The sequence below is a fragment of the Cotesia typhae genome, unplaced genomic scaffold, assembly GCF_013202065.1.
Source record: "Cotesia typhae breed Kobodo isofemale line unplaced genomic scaffold, CoteBio_Ctyphae scaffold_13, whole genome shotgun sequence".
Taxonomy (NCBI): domain Eukaryota; kingdom Metazoa; phylum Arthropoda; class Insecta; order Hymenoptera; family Braconidae; genus Cotesia; species Cotesia typhae.
The window spans coordinates 10,159,042-10,181,398 of NW_027423774.1; the positions used below are offsets into that span (position 1 = coordinate 10,159,042).

The 22,357-nt window shown below is 32.1% G+C and overlaps 1 protein-coding gene across 1 annotated transcript; it reads left to right on the top strand.

The window, feature by feature from the left end:
- Positions 1–12,466: 12,466 nt before the first annotated feature.
- On the top strand, positions 12,467–14,633 carry LOC141534021 (uncharacterized). The gene is made up of 3 exons (XM_074253162.1): positions 12,467–12,584; positions 12,792–14,496; positions 14,543–14,633. The coding sequence occupies exons 1-3, from the start codon at positions 12,467–12,469 to the stop codon at positions 14,631–14,633; spliced, it is 1,914 nt and encodes a 637-aa protein (XP_074109263.1).
- Positions 14,634–22,357: the final 7,724 nt, after the last annotated feature.

Here is a 22,357-nt window from a genome sequence, read left to right on the forward strand (position 1 = left end):
ATAATTTTTATGTTTTATGTTCCTTAATTAATTAAGATAATGTATATTTCTTTATAAATATTGAGTTTCAAAATCAATAAATAAAGATATAAAATTAATTTTAAAAATTATTCATCATAAATCTAATTATAATAATAATAATCATCATTTTTTAAGAAAAATTATACGTTGTGTTCCTTTATCAATTAATTGAGATAATAATATATATTTCTTTATAAATATTTGAAAAATATTGACTTTCAAAATTAACAAAGATATAAAATCGAATAATTAAAATTTTTATCATAAATCAGATTATTATAATTCTAACAATATTATGGCTTAGGTATAAGAAATAATAATAAATTCCTGAATAATAAGAGGTAACTTAAATATTAAGACGCGCCGGGCATAGGTAAATGGTTGAGGGTGGGGGATATAGTCCAACAGCGGTAGCATACTATTACTATTGGAAAACACCTTTCACTACTCTCCTAAAGGTGGCATGGTAAAAGATCGTGGTGGAGAAGGTTGTTTGAGCCACTCACATTCCCCGCGATAAATAAACATAGTATATGTGACTGTTGAAAGATGTGTAGAATTTAAACTAATAGTAGATGTCACTACTGTAAGAGGCGCGGGAATTTAAATTAAAAATATAATCCCTGATATATCTACATTAACATTTGAATTATAAATATTGATCTTACATTTAAAACGAGGGATTAAAAATAAAAACAATGAATTATTTATATTGATATCCAATATTTTATTGATTAAATAATTCCACTGGTCATTTTTACATCAAGACTAGAATTAATAAATTTAAATTTATTATATTTTCCACCATGATAACGCAGAAACAGATAGTTTGAATCTATTAATTCATTCAAACTCTTCATGAAGTTATCATCTTTTAGATGTTGAATAGTTCTTGATGGTAGATAAATGTTAAATTCGTCGTTTATATTAGCAACAATCCTAGTTCCATACTGAGTTGTCATAGCTTTGATACCGTTAATCTTATATTCTCGATTAAACTCCAACTCGATCATTTTTTTAACAGGAAGAACCCCAGTAAGACAATTAACCTCATTTATCTTGGTAAGATCCGTGATTGATTGCTGTAAAAATTTTTTTAATTAATTGTAATGGTTGATTAAATGATTCTTCATTTAATTCATATTTTGATTAGACAGTAAATGAATACTTACAATTAGTAATACTGATAGGTAGAAGATGTATATCACCAAGAACTAGTACTTCAACTTGTAGTCACCACCAGCTCGTACTTTACTGGAGACATGTACTTCGTTTTTGTGAAGTACGGTTATAGCGCGCTGCTTTTATAGTTAGAGGATACTGCGCAGTTACCCCCACTCTTCTACCTCAAAAACGGTTTGATGACGTCATCTACTACGCAGTTAGAAATAGAACAAAGAAAACTGTGCAGTTACGCAACCTTGAACAGGCTCAGACCTGTATGATGACGTCATCTACTACGCAGTTAGGAATAAAGCAAAGAGAACTACGCAGTTACCGTGACCTTGAACAGGTTCAGACCTGTTTAGAAGTAGACAGAAATCTCGACAGATGGCGTATCTTCTCGCATGTACTCCTCATACGTACAGTTTGAATATATTAATCTTTTCGGAATATAAACAATGAAATGCACCTGTGATCTAAGCAACTATTATTGATACTGAGATCACAGGTGCATTTTTTAACAAAATGATGAATTCACAATTCAAAATGGCGGATAGCGGTCACCAGATGGCGGATTTCAGATAGCAGCCACCAGATGGCGGATTCAAATGGCTGATAGCAGCCACCAGATGACGGATTCAAAATGGCGGATTCAAATGACGGATTCACAATTCAAAATGGCGGATAAATTTTAAAAATGGCGGACAGTAAGATGGCGGCGGAATTCACCACCAACGCCACCTGCAAAACCTCGACTATATCCTCAAACTTTCGCTAAAACAGGTCGTCCACATCTATAGATGATACTTATCACGAACCTACAATCGGTAATGTAGATCCCTTAGTATGGGCACAAACCCACAACTCTGTTTTACCGACTTAGTAGCACCCCCATGTTTAACTACTATCAATCTATTGTTATCATTATAATAACTATCAGTATTATCTTCATTTTTATTGTTACTATTAGCATGATTATTTTTATTACATATTATTATTATCATAATTATGTTGTTAGTAAATAATACGATTCATCAAACTCAATGAATGTAAGCATTATGTACAGAATATTGTCGTTTTGAATGTCCGCGCAGTTCGGTCGCAGTATAGCAGTGCCACCTATATCTGTAAAACACTCGACCAGAATTACTTAGGCAATGATCAGCTGACTATTACATAGAAACTAAACCCAAACAATGTGAGCTCTTGTAGATATTGACTCTAGTTAATAAATAATACTTAATTTAAAAAAAAAAGTTAATTTAAAAAAATCCATATGTAAAGTTGATAGATAGTAAATTCTAGAGGTTTTATTTAAAAAAAAAAATTTTAACATTTTATGTGATTGAAAAAATTTTCAATTCAAATTATGTACTTTTACCGCGGAAAATTAGTGCACAAACAATTGTAACAATAAAATCACGTTAAACTTTTATTTCTCGTAGAGTAACTAATAAGCATTAATAAAATTCCATCAAGTATATCCTTTGGTTTAGATTGATAGACAAATTATCAATCATAATATTTATATTTTATAAAATCGTAAAATAAATTTCCATGGTTTTTGTAATATTGGTGATGATTGTTACTATTTCTTTTATTTTCAATTTCGAACTTTCTAACTACAGTTTGTGTTAGAGTAACATTGACGAGCCCTAGTGAACATCGACGCAAGCTCATAACTTTTTTTTTAACTATAGTCTCCCATCTAGTGGAGAGTTACCATACATTCTCGAATTATTTAGTCTGTGGCATGTCACTTTCTCCATAAGTAAAAAGTCAAAATCTAAAAATCTGGGTCGCTATAGTTTGTGCTAGAGAATTTAATTAATTTTAAATAGAATTTATTATTTTCAATTACCATTATCAATTAATATTGATAATATAACATATAATGTATAATTATAGAGTAATATTGGAGAAAAAAAAGTTCTGTAGAATTAATAAAATTTTACAACCTAAAAATATCGTTCTGCTTACGGTAAACACATTCGGTAGTCTGGCGCTCCGTTTACAACGGAATTTTTGAACGGAACTTGGCGCCAGATTCTACCGAATCTGTAGATATAAAGAAAAAACTCATTCTGCATTAATTCATCAAGCATTATCCTAGACAAAATCTGCTTATGAAATTTCGCAACATTTCTTTAATCGTTATGCTGAAAATGATATTATGAAAAAGCATAGCACTTCATATAACTGTAAAAAATTATCTTTACCTAAAGAAAAGAAATCCTCAACTGTAGAATTAATTTTCTGAAATTATGAAATTATTTAGCAAAATTAAATATTATGCCCATGGTCAAATTTTTTATTGCTAAAAAAATATTTTCATACATATTTCTCTATTTATTGATAGACAATAATGCGTAAAATTGTGATTTGTAGATGACTACAACACTCTCATGAAAAGGAATAAGGTGGAAATTCGAATAACAATATCAAAATTGCCCAAGTATAGCCCAGCAATCACAACGAAGATTCCAAAGAAGGTGGCTTTGACAAAGGAAGTAAGTTTAATTAATTACTGTCTCTCTATATTGTTCGCTTCTGGTATATAAAAAAAAAATTAGATATTGAAAATACCTGGGGAAAAATGATAAGACCTGATCATACCTGTTCATGCATAATAAGTCGTGAAATTAGACATGGACATATTGGTTCACGTTTAATCAAATCCGACATTAGACATGATCATGTCTGTTCATGTCTGATCATGTAAAAATGTATTCAACGCTCCAGGCCTCATCATGTTTATTCATATCTGATCATGTCTGAGCAGACCTGTTTATGTTTAACTTGAGATATTTCTGCGATTCCATATATCTACATATATTTCGATATAATAATAAATCGCTTGTATAAAATTATTAATGCGATTTGATTTCAATGATCTTCCGAATATAGCTTACAAAACATTTTTTCTCAGTACTCTAGAAAAATATTGCTTTTAAACACAGTAAGAAAAAATTCCTTAAAAGTTGGAGCTCTTACTTCTTATTTTAACTACTTTTCTTTTATTCAAGAAATTACGCATTTCAAAGTTAAATGCATTAAAAAAGTTAATAAGACTTACGTAATAGCCAATATTTACTAAATTACTTTGTAAAATACTTTATATAATGTCCTAAAATGTATTTAGTAGAAAACAAATTTTCCACCCAAATGTTAAAGTAGAACTTTGTTGTCTTAGCAATTGTTTTACTAGATAACTCGGAAAACAAAATTTTTTGATCCATGTTTCAGTTCAGTACCCTATACATACTAAAATATACAGGATTATATCAATCAACTATAAATATTCTTTCTAAAACTGTTATTCGTCTTAAATTGCTCTTTAGTCAATCATAATAGCATTGAATACCCCTTAATTGTCGGTAACAAAAAACACTCCTACAGTTTTTATAATTTACATAAATAAACTCTGAAATTGAAAGAAAAAAAAGTAGTGAAAATTGCGGGCTCAAATATAAAAGGATTTTATCAAAACGTAAATCACTACTACAGTGGAGTAACAGAGAAAAAAATAGTGTTTCAAAACGAATCATCCATGTATGATTAATAATTAAATTATTTATAATTAATAATAAATAAATTAGCTGTAAGCTTTTTCAATACTATAGGAATATATCATATGACAGATTTAAGTTAGTTACAGAAACTTATAAAATCCAAAAGTATGAAGATACTTTATTAAGTCAACGAATAGAGAGTCAGTTTCAGAAGCATAAGGTTTACGATTCGATTCCTTTGAGCTCTGAATATTTTTTGTTACACCCGGCCTGGTCAGGCATGAAAGGGCCGGTTCAGGTCTCATCAGACCCGGTCATTTTTCATGTTTGATCAGGCCTAAAGACTCATGCCTTCTCATGTTTTTTCAATTTTATAAATATTTGATGCGTTATGATATTTACTATGTTACTCAATAAAATTGTTTAATTATAAAAACATTTATTTGCAACATACAGCAAATGAAATGATTTAAAAATTAATTTTTTAATCGAAATAAGTTACATATAAGTTTTAAAGCATGAGCATTTTGAAAAACACTAATTTTTTTACTTATCGTTGTATTATTTATTAGAATTCTATTGCAATGACGAGAAAAGAAAATATCTATCATGCAGCGGATGATTTACGAAATATGGTACCCGAAGGGCCTGAGTCGGCTGATAACTCTACAGAAACAGAGGTAAGTTCGAAATCGTAATTTTTATTGCATACATTATTGAAGTTTAAAATTATCAACTACATCAATCAGAGACAATTATGCTTTGTATAATTCAATTGTTTCACTTCTTTTAACTTATATTTACCGAGTAACCACTTCAAAAATCGGTATTTACATACATATCATACAGAACTAAACTTTAAATAGATGTTATATTGCGTACCAAAAGGTAAAAGGGCACATATATGCGCCCTTTTAGCTTTACAAAGCTGAAAGAGTGCAAAATTTTTTTTATCACTAATCGACTGGTATTCACCAGACTGAGACTGCATATTCTTCGCCTAAAAGAGAAGCACTGATTTCCTAAAACTTAAAGGGCGTATGTCTCTAATTATGTGCCCTTTTAGCTTAAGGAATTTAAAAATTCTAAGACCTAAAATCAAAAGGGCTTACAAATTTTTTTTTTTTACAATTCATTAAAATGTTTATTTTTAGCCTATAAATTAAAACAAAAATGATAGAGTAAAAGAGATGTATTTTAAATATACATACACTCTTAAAATTACAATAAAAAATATGTTAATGAAATTGCAAAATATGCGTGATTTTGTCAATTTATTTATCTTGGAAAATTATTTTGAAATTCTTACATCAAATAGAAAAAAAAACACAATAACGAGTTTATTTAGGTGTGATTCCTATATCCTCTCGCTCTATCTCTGTCACACGATCTTCTTAAATACAAAAAAAACTCGGAAAATATTTAAATACTATTATTGTTTTATTCATTTACTTTTAATACCATTTAAATACTTTTAATACCATTTAAATACTTTTAATACCATTTAATAATTTCGATTAATTAAATTATTCATTACTTGTATAAAGATAGCTTAAATTTGTTATTACTTTATTATTGTTTAAGTAGTTATGAATTTCATTTTAATTGTTAAATTTTTTTATTTCATGTCTTGTTAAGCTATTTATCAAACTGTTTTATAAAAACTTGAATTTATTTTCATAAGCCCTTTTAGTTTTAGACACTTATTTTCTAAAAGCTAAAAAGTCGTATGTCTTGAGTTACGTACTTTTAGCTTTAGGATGCTCGAATTTTTTTTTGAAGATCCTTGTGTTTTCAGTGATTTTAAGCAAAATGACAAAAAAAAATTGTTTATGCGCCCTTTTAGCACGGAACGCCCTACTAACCTGTAGCTATACGTCTTTTTTGCATTAAGCACGCAATATAGACTTTTTTTAATGATTAAAAATATATGTGGCATACTGATTTTAATTTTTTTTTATTTTTGAAAAGGATACAGTGCATGATATCGATGAAAGCGAAAAGGAAAACGCTCCTGAGACTACTCATGAGTGTCCCGATACTACTCCTGTGACAAAATATTCTAAAACTCAAACTCCAGTGGGACTAATTAACAGCCGTATGAAAAGAGGCCGGATGGGAAATTTAGAACAAATTAAAATATTAAAGCAATTGACTCTATTGCAAAACCGAAATAAAAAACAGAGGAAAATTAAATCTGTGACAGTTCCACAGGAACAACCGCAGCAAAGAGATAAAATTCCGGAGTTTAATGAAACGGTAACGGTCGAAAATGATGAAGAGGTGAAGTAATAATGTTCAAATAATATTAAAACCATAAAATAGTAATTTTTAATAACAAAATATTTTAACTAAAGGTTAAAATTAACTTAAAAAAAAAATTAGTAATGGAAATTTTCAAGAAATTAATTTCCGAATACAAGAATATTTTTTCAATTAATAAAATAATGTTATCTCTCTGAGTACCAAATTACAACTTATCTAAAATTCTAAATAAATGACAAATCATTTTCGTGGTTCTTTAATACTCTACATATATCATTTGTTATAAAATACAAAATAATTAATACCATTTTTTATCTACCTTCAACAGTTCATTACCATTGGAACAACGAAATTTACGAGCGATGAGTTAGCAACTATTACATTAAAAAAAAAATGAATCTCCGAGCTGCTGCTATAACTAAAAAATTGTGGACCACTGAGGAGCTGCAAACAATGTACGTGAAATGCCCAAAAGATGCCGTAAATACTGTACTTGTTAATGGCAAGCATTTAAAGAAAATTAAAGGTATGTGGCAAAAAACTGCTGTTCATTAACATGTGAGATAATCGCACTAATAAATTTTCGTCACTTTCTAGGTTTTATATATATATATATATATATATATATATATATATATATATATATATATATATATATATATATATATATATATATATATATAGTAAATATCTATCTAGGTATGGATAAAAAAAACTACGAAATTTCGTTTATTTCTTAGATCTGTGCTTATATCTCCAGAAGAGAAAGGAAATCAAGTATCAGCCCGGTAGTGACGACGACATAAATATATATTTAAAAAAGTGGTTGAGCGATATTTTAAATTAGCATCGTCGACAGCTAAAACGAATAGAAAATTAAGAGTTTAATAAAGAATTTTATAAACCAAATATTATAACCAAATATTATGTTGATTAATATATATCTTATTAATTATTTATGTTGATTAATATATTAATATATATCATTGAAATTATAAAAGGATACGTTTTCCACTATGTAACATCTTATTATGTACATTTATATAATAAAGATTGAAAAAACTTTATAAAGTATATTAATAATTGATTAATTTTTTCCAATGAAGGTAATTTATTGTTTATATTAAATTATTTACACATTCAGATCCCTATGAAGTTTTATCGGATCTGACTTTAGTTTTGCTGTAGTTTTATCTTAATTCATTTCGATTTTATCCGAACTTATTCTAAATTTACTGACAGTTTAATTTAATTTTTAATAACTCCATTGTGACTCATGCAAATTTCACGTTGACTTCACGCTAGTTTAAATCTGAATGAATTCTGATTTGATTATTATTTTACTCTGATTTCATTTTAATTTCATGTTGATTCCACTTTGAAGTCATCTTGATTTTATGTAAAATTCACTTTGATTCTAATCTGGTTCCATTCTGGTATCACTCTGGTTCCACTTCGGTTTCATTCTGGATTCACTTTGATTCCACTCTGGTTCCACTATAATTACATTCTGAGTCCAATTTGATTCCACTCTAGTTCTAGTCTAGGTCCTGGTTCCACTATAGTTTCATTCTGAGTCCAATCTGATTCCACTCTGACTTTAGTCCGGGTTCACTTTGGTTTCACTTTAGTTTCATTCTGAGTTCAATTTGATTCTACTCTGGCTTTAGTCTGGGTTCACTCTGGTTCCACTTTAATTTTATTCTGAGTTCACTTTGATTCCACTCTGGCTTTAGTCTGAGTGCACTCCGGTTTCATGCTGGAAAATAGGCACAAAACCACTCTGGAAACACTCTGAAACCATCATGATTCCATAATGTTTCCAGAATTTTTTCAGACTGATTTCAGAATGATTTGAAAGTCGCAAGGGGGAGCTGTTCTATAGATAGATTGACTCATCACGATATCTCGGGAACCATCGGACCTAGAAACTTGAAATTTGGTAGGAATTATACTTTTGCCCTGTAGAGGTCAGCTAAGAACAGATTTCAAGGAATTTCAGCCCCAAAGGGGTTCGCGGGGGCGATAACAATGAAAAATTCCAGTTTTTAAACTGTAGCTCCTATCAACTCCAGTTTGGGTAGGAATCTTTTGTAAGAGATGTCGAAATAATCTATAAACAAATTTTACGATATCTCACCTCACAGAGGGTTGCAGAGGTGGGTATTAACAATCAAAATTTTTAATTTCCAAGGTATAACTCCTACAGACTCCAAATTTTGTAGGAATTTCCTATAAATGATGAAACAATAATTTATTAACTAATTTTACGATATTCGATCCCAAAGAGGATTGTAAGAGCGTTAATAATTAAAAATTCCCGTTTTTAAACTATAGCTCCTATCGACTCCAAATTTGGTAGGAATTTTCTGTGAGAGATGTAGAAGAAGTCCATGGGAAAATTTTACGATAGCTCATCTCACAGGGGTTTGCGAAGGTGGGTGTTAACATCAAAAATTTTTAATTTCCAAGCTATAGCTCCTATAGACTCCAAATTCTCATTTCAAATTTTGTTCATCGTATCAATTATTATTCATTTTCGAAAAAAAGGCTACGCAAACATTATAGTGAGATCTGATGAAAACTCGATTTTTGCAAAATGGGGTGAAAACAATAACTTCCCGATTTTTGAAAATCTGAGATTTTTAGCGGGAAGTTAAAATGTATCACCTTTCTAGCTCGTTATCGAGATATAATTCTCTAAAAACTAGCTGTTACCCGCCTGCTTCGCTGGGCATTTATTAGTAGGGTATCAAGGGGGATCTGGTTCCATCGGTAAAACAGATTTGTGGGTTCGTGTCCATGCTAAGTATCATCTGTCGATATGGACACCCTGTTTTACCGGCAGTTTGAGGATATGGTCGAGGTTTTGCAGGTGGCGCCGGTGGTGAATTCCACTGCCATCTTACTGTCCGCCATTTTCCCGCCATTTTTAAAATTTATCCACCATTGTGAATTCACTATCCGCCATCTGGTGGCTGCTATCCGCCATCTGGTGGTTGCTATCTACCATCTGATGGCTGCTATCCGTCATTTTGATTTGTGAATCCGCCATTTTAATCCGCCATTTTGAATCTGATTTCCGTCATTTTGAATTCAAGTTCAACATTTTGAGGTTAGAAAAAAGCATCCTCAACTATTAACCCGCCTTCGGCTCGGCCATAACAGATCAATAGTTCAGGATTACGCATTTGTAGTATGATATATCCATGTTTTATATATTTAAAATGAAGTTATGATAACTGCTTGCGAGAAGGATTTTACGCAGCGCCATCTGGTGGCAGCTTGCATTACTTCTAACTGCGGAATAGATGACGTCATCAGACAGGTTTGAACCTGTTCAAGGTCGCGTAACTGCGTAGTTTTTTTTGTTATATTTCTAACTGCGTAGTAGATGACGTCATCAAACAGGTTTAGACGTGTTTTTGTGAAAATGGTGGGGGAAATTTCTATGAATCAGATAACTCATTCTGTTCTAGAATTTTTTAACTGCGTAGTAGATGACGTCATCAGACAGGTCTGAACCTGTTCAAGGTCATGGTAACTGCGTAGTTTTCTTTGTTCTATTCCTAACTGCGCAGTAGATGACTCATTTTGTTCTAGAATATTCTTACTGTGCAGTAGATGACGTCATCAAACAGGTTTTTACGTAGAGGAGTGGGGGTAACTGCGCAGTATTTTCTGCCTATATAAGCAGCTCGCCGAGAGCGTACTTCACAAAAACGAAGTACATCTCTCATGATTAAACAGTATTCAGTGTTATATAAAATATAGTGAAGTTCAGTGTTGTGAAGTACGTGAGTATAGTCCAGTGTGCAAAAACTATTGTGTAGTGTACATAACCTATAAACAGTCACATAACCTTTAAAAGTGTACATAACCTATAAACAGTGTACATAACCTATAAACAGTGTATATAACCTACAAACAGTGTATATAACCTATAAAAGTGTACATAACCTATAAACAGTGTATATAACCTATAAACAGTGTGCATAACTTTCAATATTGTGTAAACAGACAGTAGTGAAGTGTGCGTCTTCCCAAGATGGCTCAACCTAACTTCATTGAGGCTCTCAAAAACTTGGTGGACACTATTGCAGTCTCATATGCTGATCTGTTGGGAGAGCAGCTCACTGATAATCATCGTCAAAGGTGTTTAAGGGTGTGCAATGAAACTATCCAGTACTTCAACACTATATTACTCGATCCTGGAACATCAATTCAAGTGAGACGAAGTGTTCAAGCACACATCAACCAACTCAACTGGTTTACCGATCAGTTATCCAGACTCGGTAACCAAGTTGTTGGTGGAGATCTCAACCAAGGAGTCAAATGGAAGGACTTGGAGAATGCTTTCGCTGGTAACATCCAGACTGGATGTGTTATCAACCAGCATCACAAAGATCCAGCATCATTTCTCCAGGCCTCACGGGACATCGTCATCAACAAGGTGCAGAGTGTCTTGAGAGATCTGGCAGAGTTGAGATTCTCCCTGCCACATCTCTTCAGGATTGGTTTAGTCAACATGTCTATGACAAATTACTTCAAAGAATTGAAGATTTTGAGCATGAGGGTTCCGGATGGAGTCTGCTTGGACCGAACAGCTTGATGGTGACTATGTCAAGATTCGCACCAACCCAAGTTGGAAACTCCACCTTCGTCAGATTCCCGCAGGATATTCAGGAAGCATGCGTTTACGAACATCCAGAACAATGATGAGTTCTGCTTCCTGTGGTGTGTCAACGCTGCCTTGCATCCACCAGTATTGGTTCCAGCTGACCCTTCAAGTTATCGTCACTTCAGCGTCAGATTGAACTATGAAGGTATTCAATTTCCAATTAAACTTAATGATGTGCCGAAATTTGAAAAAAATGAATAACCTTAGCAATAATGTATATGGTATAGAGTCAGAATTCACGGGTAAAAAGTCTGAAAAAAGCACTATTATCCCATTATATTTAAGCAACTTCGAGTCAGAAATACCGACAATACATTTATTAATGATTAAAAAAAGTGTAAATTATACCGATAATTTAGATAATATTCACTTTGCATGGATACATAATCTTTCTGCATTAATTAGAAGTCAAATATCTCTAGGTAAACATAAATTGTACTTTTGTGATCGTTGTTTGAATCATTTCAAATTAGAAAAATGTTATTTAGTGCACCGAGTAGACTGTTTTAAATCTAACAAAGTCCGCATGGAATTTCCCAGTGAAAAAAATAAAATTTTGAAATTCAAAGATTTTAAGTCTAAAGATACTGTGCCGTTTGTAGTTTACGCGGATCTAGAATGCACACTCGAACCCCCGGGAGATGATGAAAAGACAATTAATAAACATGTTCCACACAGTATTGCTTACTATGTACATTGCAGCTATGATAACACACTCTCCAAATTTGAATTAAACCGTTCTCCTGATTGCATTAACTGGTTTGTTAAACAATTAGAGTCATTAGCTCTGAATTTTGAAAAAATTCTAAAGAATCCTATTAAAATGAAACCATTAACGAAAGAGCAACAAGATAGACACAACCAGGCAACTATGTGTCACATCTGTGAAAAACCAATCATTTCTGCTTCAGATAAAGTTTATGATCATTGTCACTTCACAGGTAATTATAGAGATGCTGCACATAAATCATGTAACGTTAATTATAAAAAATCTACCATTATCCCAGTTGTCTTTCATAATTTATCCGGCTACGACTCACACTTCATAATTAAGTCCTTAGCTACAGTATTTGAGGGTAAAATTTCATTATTACCAATCAATAAAGAGCGTTACATTTCTTTCACAAAATCAGTTAAAAATACTTCAGTCTCTTTAAGATTTATTGACTCTTTTAGATTCATGGCCTCCAGTTTAGAGAAATTAGCTTCATACCTTGATGACAAAGACAAACAGATTACGCGACTACACTACCCTGACCCTGACAAATTTAAACTAGCAATACGTAAGGGTGCATTCCCATATGAGTACATTGACAGTATTGAAAGACTAGACGAGACACAGTTACCGAACCAGGAATCATTTTATTCAAAATTAACAAACTCAACTATTTCTGATGATGACTATGCTTTTGCTCAAGTAGTTTGGAGTGAATTTAAAATCAACACGCTGGGAGAGTACTCAGACTTGTATTTGAAGACTGATGTACTTCTCTTGGCTGATGTCTTTGAAAACTTTAGACTTACTTGTTTCAAGACGTACAATCTCGATGCACTTCATTTCTATACTGCTCCCGGTCTATCAAACGCTGCAATGTTAAAGCATACTGAAGTAGAACTTGAACTGCTGACTGATCCTGAGATGCTTCTTTTCATTGAGGAGGGTGTTCGCGGTGGGGTATCGATGTGTGCTAATAGACACGCTGAAGCTAACAACCGGTACATGAGTAAAGATTTTGATTCAAACAACCCCGAAACATACCTGATGTACTATGATGTAAATAGTTTGTATGGCGCAGCGATGAGTATGTCTTTACCCAAGGGTAAATTTGAATGGGTTGAAAATGTAGACAATATAGATCAGTTTTTCAATAATGATGAGAGTGTAGGCTACATCCTTGAAATAGATCTACACTATCCTGAGAAATTACATGATCTACACAAAGATCTACCTTTATGCCCGGAACATTTTGTACCAACTGGTAGCAAACAACAAAAACTCACGACAACTCTGTATGATAAGTCTAATTATGTAATACATTATAAGAATTTAAAGCAATGTTTAGATTTAGGTTTAGTTCTTAAGAAAATACATCGAGTCTTGAAATTTGAGCAATCAGACTGGCTCAAATCATATATCGATAAAAATACTGAATGTCGAAAGCTTGCAAAAAATGAGTTCGAAAAGAACTTTTATAAATTGATGAATAATGCGGTTTTTGGAAAGACGATGGAGAATGTTAGAAAATATAAGGATGTATACTTGAGAACAAAGTGGCAAGGTCGATACAATGTATCAGATTTAGTATGTAGACCAAACTTCCACAGCCTTACAATTTTTGATGAGGATATGGTTATAGTTGAATTAAAACAAGTAAGAGTTTGCTTCAACAAGCCGATCTATGTAGGGTTTAATATATTAGATTTATCCAAAACTTATATTTATGACTTTCATTACAATTATGTTATGAAAAATTATGAAAAAGATTCAAAACTATTGTACACTGACACTGACAGTTTAATTTACCAATTCAATGTACCCAACATCTATGAAGACATCAAACGTGATATCTCAAGGTTTGATACTTCCGATTACCCACCTAACAACGTCTTCAACATGCCCCTTGTTAACAAAAAGGTTCTGGGACTCATGAAGGATGAGAACAATGGAAAAATCATGTCCGAGTTCGTGGGTCTCAGAGCCAAATTGTATGCCTTTGAAATCCATGATCCTAAGAAGGAAAAGGATAGAATCAAGAAAAGGGCAAAGGGTATCGGAGGATCAGCCTTGAAGACCATCATGTTTGATGACTTCAAAAGATGTCTTTTTGAAAATGTGCTGTTGAAGAAAGAGCAGTATATGATAAAAAGCAAAAAACATCAAGTGCACATAGTAAAACAGGAGAAACTTGCTCTCAGTTGGGCTGATGACAAACGTCAACTCATTGAGGCAAGCACTGATACTGTGCCTTGGGGTTATAAAGGCTCACTAGTTTTTAAGAAAAGAAAGATTGTAGATGATGAAAATAATAATAAGAGACAAAAAGTTTTGTAATAGTAAAAATAATGTAAATATATTTTTAAGGATTTATGTATTAAGGTTTTGTAAATAAAAACAATGTAAATATAATTTGTGATTTATATATCTGATTTATTGATCCAACTATTATGTTTAGTATCAAAGCCTAACCATTTAACATAGTATTTATTTCCACGTTTTCTAATTACTTTTTCAACAAGATATACATCTGGATATTTGACTTTGCTGAGTTCTTCGTTGTAAAATCCGCCTTCAATTGGTTGATCCTGATAGTCCACGAGCTTGTACGTTGTTGGATTCGTATTCTGCACCGATTTGATTGTGAAGATTTCTGTTGTCCAGTTTGGCGTGTATCCTTTGTCAAAAACATGCTTGTACTTGCTGATTCGGACTTTGTCTCCAACTTTGAACTTCTGCTTCTGCTTCGATTTGGTTTTCAGTGGTTGATATATATTTTCCAATAGTTGTTTCTCCTGAGCAGCGGTAACATCAACAGGTTTCATTTTGATGGTACTATGTTTGGTGTTGTTGTATGTATTCACCAAGTCATCAAGTACATCAGTCCACTTGTAGCTGCTGCGAGCTGTAAACTCTCGCCACATTTTAGTCTTGAGTGTTCTATTGAAACGTTCACATATGGATGCTTTGAGATTGCTGAATGTTGAATACAGATTTATCTTGTGCTGCTTCATCAGATCTTTAAATTCTTTGTTGTAAAACTCTTTACCCTGATCAACATGGAGATTCTTAGGAACACGACCTTGCTGGAGTACAGACTTCATAGCACTAGTAACATCTCCACCACTTTTTGATTTAATTGGAACTGCCCAGGCATATTTAGAAAATATGTCTATGATTGTAAGCAGATACTTGTATCCTTTATTGACTGTTGCATATGGAATCATCTCAACCAAGTCGGCTTGCCAAGTCTCATCGAGACCTCGGATATCAACATGACAACGTTTATAGTTCCTGCGAGCTGGTTTGTGAAGCTCTTCAGCTATCACCACCTTTTTCTCTTCCATTGAAATTATTAACGAGATATTTGATATTATTTTGATGAGAGGAAAGTACTGCTTTAACTTCCTCAATAGCTGTCTGCAAATTTCTCACAGCAGCTTTCAGTATTACTGTAGTAATACTGAAGTAAGACAATTATCTTACACTTGGAAAATGTAAAAAATTTAAAAGTTTGGTTTGTAAGCACTCAATAAATCTAAAATAAATGAATTATAATTGTTATTATTATTTCATCCTAACACATTTAATTAAGAATAGAATTAATTATTGTTAGTTATTAAATTCAAATAATTTTCCAACACTACTACTGATATTAATACTTATCAACAGATGGCGTAATGGTTTTTGATTTTTTAATTATGATAAACAATAATCAGTTTTTGTTTTTCTAAAATTTTATAATTAATATTCGTTTAAATTAAAAGTCATGCATTATTTTATATAACCATTTAAAAATAAAAGCTGAGTATTGATTTTCAAAATATATCGCTAGAAGATTTTTGGATTTGACGATAGAGAACACATCAACCCCATATTAGTTTATCAAATATTACATAACTTTTAATTTAAATAAATATTAATAATATTAATAACAAAATATTATAAACTAATAATAATTATTTATCTTTTATTTAAATTAAAAGTCATGTATTATTCTATATATGTATATATAACTAGAAAATTTTTTTAATATTTTTGAATTGACAGCTTTCACGCTCTACGAATAAACTGATAGTAGATGGCTCTAGTACAAGAAGCGCGAAATTCAAACTATCATTATGATAAGTAACTTAAAAAATTATGATTAAGTATAACTTATTGAATTTGAATTATAAATATTAATCTTAAATTAAAAATGTGAGGAATTATTAATAAAAACAATGAATTATTTATATTGAAATCCAATATTTTATTGATTAAATAATTCCACTGGTCATTTTTACATCAAGACTAGAATTAATAAATTCAAATTTATTATATTTTCCACCATGATAACGCAGAAACAGATAGTTTGAATCTATTAATTCATTCAAACTCTTCATGAAGTTATCATCTTTTAGATGTTGAATAGTTCTTGATGGTAGATAAATGTTAAATTCATCGTTTATATTAGCAACAATCCTAGTTCCATACTGAGTTGTAATAGCTTTGATACCGTTAATCTGATATTCTCTATTAAACTCCAACTCATTCATTTTCTTAACAGGAAGAATCCCAGTAAGACAATTAACCTCATTTATCTTGGTAAGATCCATGATTGATTGCTGTAAAAATTTTTTAATTAATTGTAATGGTTGATTAAATGATTCTTCATTTAATTCATATTTTGATTAGACAGTAAATGAATACTTACAATTAGTAATACTGATAGGTAGAAGATGTATATCACCAATAACTTGTACTTCAACTTGTAGTCACCACCAGCTCGTACTTTACTGGAGACGTGTACTTCGTTTTTATGAAGTACGCTCTCGGCAAGCCGCTTATATAGCCAGAGGATACTACACAGTTACCCCCCCCCACTCCTCTACCTCAAAAACGGTTTGATGACGTCATCTACTACGCAGTTAGAAATAGAACAAAGAAAACTGCGCAGTTACGCAACCTTGAACAGGGTCAGACCTGTATGATGACGTCATCTACTGCACAGTTAGAAAATTCTAGAACAGAATGAGTCATCTACTGCGCAGTTATATGACCTTGAACAGGTTCAAGCCTGTCTGATGACGTCATCTACTGCGCAGTTACCCCCCCCTCCTCTACCTCAAAACCGGTTTGATGACGTCATCTACTGCACAGTTAGAAAATTCTAGAACAGAATGAGTCATCTACTGCACAGTTATATGACCTTGAACAAGTTTAAGCCTGTCTGATGACGTCATCTACTACGCAGTAGAAATAGAACAAAGAGAATTACGGAGTTACGCGACCTTGAACAGGTTCAGACCTGTCTGATGACGTCATCTACTACGCAGTTAGAAAATTTTAGAACAGAATGAGTCATCTACTGCGCAGTTAGAAGTAATGCAAGCTGTCACCAGATGGCGTTGCGTGAAATCCTTCTCGGAAGTAGTTGACATAACTTCATTTTAAATATATAGAACATGGATATACCATATTACAAATGCGTAATCCTGAACTATTGATCTGTTATGGTTGAGCCGAAGACAGGTTAATAGTTGAGGATGCTTTTTTAACCTCAAAATGTTGAACTTGAATTCAAAATGACGGAAATCAGATTCAAAATGGCGGATTCACAAATCAAAATGACGGATAGCAGCCATCAGATGGTAGATAGCAACCACCAGATGGCGGATAGCAGCCACCAGATGGCGGATAGCGAATTCACAATGGTGGATAAATTTTAAAAATGGCGGGAAAATGGCGGACAGTAAGATGGCAGCGGAATTCACCACCAGCGCCACCTGCAAAACCTCGACCATATCCTCAAACTGCCAATAAAACAGGTCACCCATATCGACAGATAGTAGTCAGCATGGACAAGGTCCCACAAATCTGTTTTACCGACGGAGCCAGATCCCCCTTGACACCCTACTAATAAATGCCCAGCGAAGCGGGCGGGTAACAGCTAGTTTTTAGAGAATTATATCTCGATAACGAGCTAGAAAGGTGATACATTTTAACTTCCCGCTAAAAATCTCAGATTTTCAAAAATCGGGAAGTTATTGTTTTCACCCCATTCTGCAAAAATCGAGTTTTCATCAGATCTCAACGTTTAAAGATCACAGGAAACTTCCCTGACAACCCCCGCGATGTTGTCACTATGTGTGTGTGTGTGTGTGTGTGTGTGCTTATAACTTTCGAACGACTGAACCGATCCGAACGAACTAAACGGCGTTCTAAAGAATTCCCTCAAACTTAGATTTCCTGAGAATTTGAACCGATTCGGACCGATAGATTTTAAGAAATCTTGAAAAATCTCAAAAAAAATTATTTTTGAAAGTGGTTTTTTTGGAATATCTTTTAAACGGCTCTATCGATCAACTTCAAAAACTAATCCGCCCTTAAGCTTAAAAAACCACGCCGATCGTCGCCAAAAACGGGGAAATTGGTTGATTGGTTCGAGAGATATCTTCGATAAAATATTTAGAAACAAGTATTTTCTTAACATAACTCCAACTTTTTTTGGAATAACTTTTAAACGGCTCCACTGATCGATTTCAAAAACTAATCAGCTATTAGCATGAAAAAATTACATCGATTGCCGTCAAGCCGGTCAAAATTGGTCAATTCGTTCAAGAAATATCATGAACAATAGTTTTTTTGGAATTACCCCAAATTTCCTAGTTTTATCAATTTAAACTTGAAGATTCATCATGAAACTAAAAAAATTGCGTCAAATTCTGCCAATCGCGTGAAAATCGGTTGATTTATTGAAAAGTTAATGCGGTTTGAAAATTTAAAGAATATTGTTCTATGATATTTCTATCCGACTTTTAAGCTCGAAGAGCTCAAAGTGACATATAAATTGTGTTATTTACCAACGGAAAATAAAAACAAAAAAATTTTTTTCTAGAATTACTCCGACATTCTTGGTTCGATCAAACTAAACTTACAGATTCTTCATAGAGCTCAAAAAATTGTGTCGAATGCTGCCAACCGCGTAAAAATCAATTCATTTATTTAAAAGTTACTGCAGTTTGAAAATTTGAAAAATTGTGTTTTATCTAAGTGTTATCAGACTTTTGAGCTCGGAGAGCTCGAAAACATCATTTGTGCAGTTTTAAGCATTTGATATAAAATTAGCGGGAAGTTGCACGGATGGCCTTCAGTGTCTACCGTTTTTCTAATTTTTTTATTAGGATTTAATTTTCAAAATTATCGAACAAATAACCTTTCATATAACAATAACTTTGCCTCCGTTAATTTGTTCATTTATGAATTTTTAATTTTGTGTGGGAAAAATTTAATTTTACAATTAAGGTGTTGAAATATTCTATAAATACAAAATTTATAGAACAAACCATCGGATAACATTGCATGTATATGTTTTTTAACACATTTTTTTTATTAAATTTGATTTATTAACTAGACTAAATACATTACAGGCTAAACATTGTTTGAGTTTTACTATCTTCAGGCAAGCCAGCAATTCAAGATCTAGGCTATTCCCATTGAATAGTGTACATATTCTATCATTTTGTGGTCGTTGCCTATAGGTGGCATTGTCAGTCAATCGAGTAAGTTTCAAATAATTGTAATCTTTAGGTGAAAAGTCTTATGACTATGCGCATAGTGCATTGTGTCATTTACTCACAACAATGTTATAATAACAATAACACCATTTATAATAATTATAAGACTGAAATTAATTATATCGGTAATACTAAAATTGATGTTGAAAATATCATTATCATTATTCTTACTAAAATAATTATTGTTATTATTAAATGTTACGTTCTCGTTAAATTCATATCATTTAATTGAATTTCTAATTCAATAATTTTAACTGCTTCGTTGGTGATGAATAAAATTCATCATCAGCGAAGTAACGGGAATCGCTTGTGATCAGAGAGTCGCCGGGCTCTAGCCTAAATATCGTGAGAGCTGGACCGACGACTTCTCTAGGGTAACCTGAGATGCAACGTTGTCAATTTTATTAACTTTTATAACTCTTTGTACTCTGGATGCAGATCCAGAGAAGTCACTCAGCCGACAAACATCTGAGGTCCCGGACGTCCGGCCGGAGACCGACTGACTCCACCTAGTTTATTTTAATTTTTATAATATATATAATCAAATGAAATTTTGTATTGTAATTTAATTGCACCCGAACAATAATCTCAAAATTTAAGTAAGAGCCTAGCAACTGGCTCACCTGGGGTCTATCGACTCCCTAATGAGACCAACCTGGGATTTAAAAATTATTAAAATTAGTTTTCTGGAAAACTAAAAATTCCAGAACGTAACATAAATTAATGTGGATTCGAGTATTAAATCCAAATTAACAACTTTTTTTATTTAAAAAAATGTTAAAATTCTTACTGTACATACATAAAAAATCTAAATTCCCCATTGATAAGTTAGTTAATCGCTTTAAACTGAGGAGTTTACAGGGGGCAGTCACTTTTTTTTTTCAATGCTACTAGCTACTATGAGAGAAACAGAATTCCAATTTTTATATGAGGATTTGATATTTAAAATTAACGAACAAGCAACCTTTTATATGACAATAGCTTTGCCTATATTAATTTATTTATATAAGAATATTTAATTTTGCGCGGAAAAAATTTAATTTTAAAATTATGAATGTAAAATTATTTCATAAATAAGAAATTTCTAGAAAAAACCATCAAACGACTTTACATGAGTATGTTTTTGAACATATTTTGCCTATTAAATTTAATTTATTGACTAGACTAAATACATATGAGACTAAACATTGTTTGAGTTCTACTATCTTCCTGCAAGCCAGCAGTTCAAGATCTATAGGCAATTCCCATCGGATAGTGTACATATTTTATGATTTTGTCGTCGTTGCCTATGGGTGGGATTCTTATTCAATCAAGTGGGTTTCAAATTATGATAAATTTTCAGCAATAGGTATTGCAATTATTATGCGTATGATGCATTGTGTCGTTTACTAACAACAATATCATAATAACAACAAATAATCGAAATAAATGATAATGATCATCATAATATTAATCACGATAACAATGATAATGACAAAACTAAAAATAAAAATAATTCTGAAAGTAATTATATCGGTAATAATAAATTGATGATAAGAATTATAGTAATCATAATATTTGTCATCATGATTATTATTACTATAATAATTATTTTTATCATTGAATTATTGTGAATTGAAAATTTTTCAAATTCGGGACGTTTTTGGTTTTACCCCGTTTTGAGAAAATCGAGTTTCCATTAGAACTCGACGTTTTGAGGTCCTAGGAAGTGGTCCTGACTATTCTCGGAATGGTTCCGTGCGACTGTATGTATTTATGGATGTGTGTGTGTGTGTGTTTGTTTGTATGTATGTATTTATGTAACCCTTTTATAACTTTTGAACGGTTGAACCGATTCCATCGCGGTTGGTGTTGTTCGAAAAGACTTCACTAAACTTAGATTTCTTTTAAATTTGAACCGATTCAAATCGATAGATTTTGAGAAATTTAGAGAAAAAAAATAGGAAAAAAATTTTTTTCAGAAGTAGTTTTTTTGGAATAACTTTCAAACGGCTTTACCGATCAATTTCGAAAACTAATCAGCTCTCAACCTTAAAAAACCACGTCGATTACGACCAATCAGGTCAAAATCAGTTAATTCCTTCAAGAGATATCGTTAACGGAAAAAAAAACGGAAAAAAGTGTTTTTTTCCCATAACGTCGATATTTCTTCTCGGATCGTGTTTGGTGAAACAGAATGATTTTCAGAGCTCAATAAACTGCGTCGATCGCCACCAAGAACGTAATAATCAGTTGATTGGTTCGAGAGATATCGTGAATGAAAGAAAACCAAAAAAGTGTTTTCTCGAAATAATACCGAAATTCTTAACGCGATTAATTTAAAATTCGATACTCTCTGTAAGGCTTGAAAAAGTGCGTCGATTGATTCGAACTGCATGAAAATCGGTTTATACATTCAAAAGTTATTGCGGTTTAAAAATTCAAAAAATAGTGTCATTAA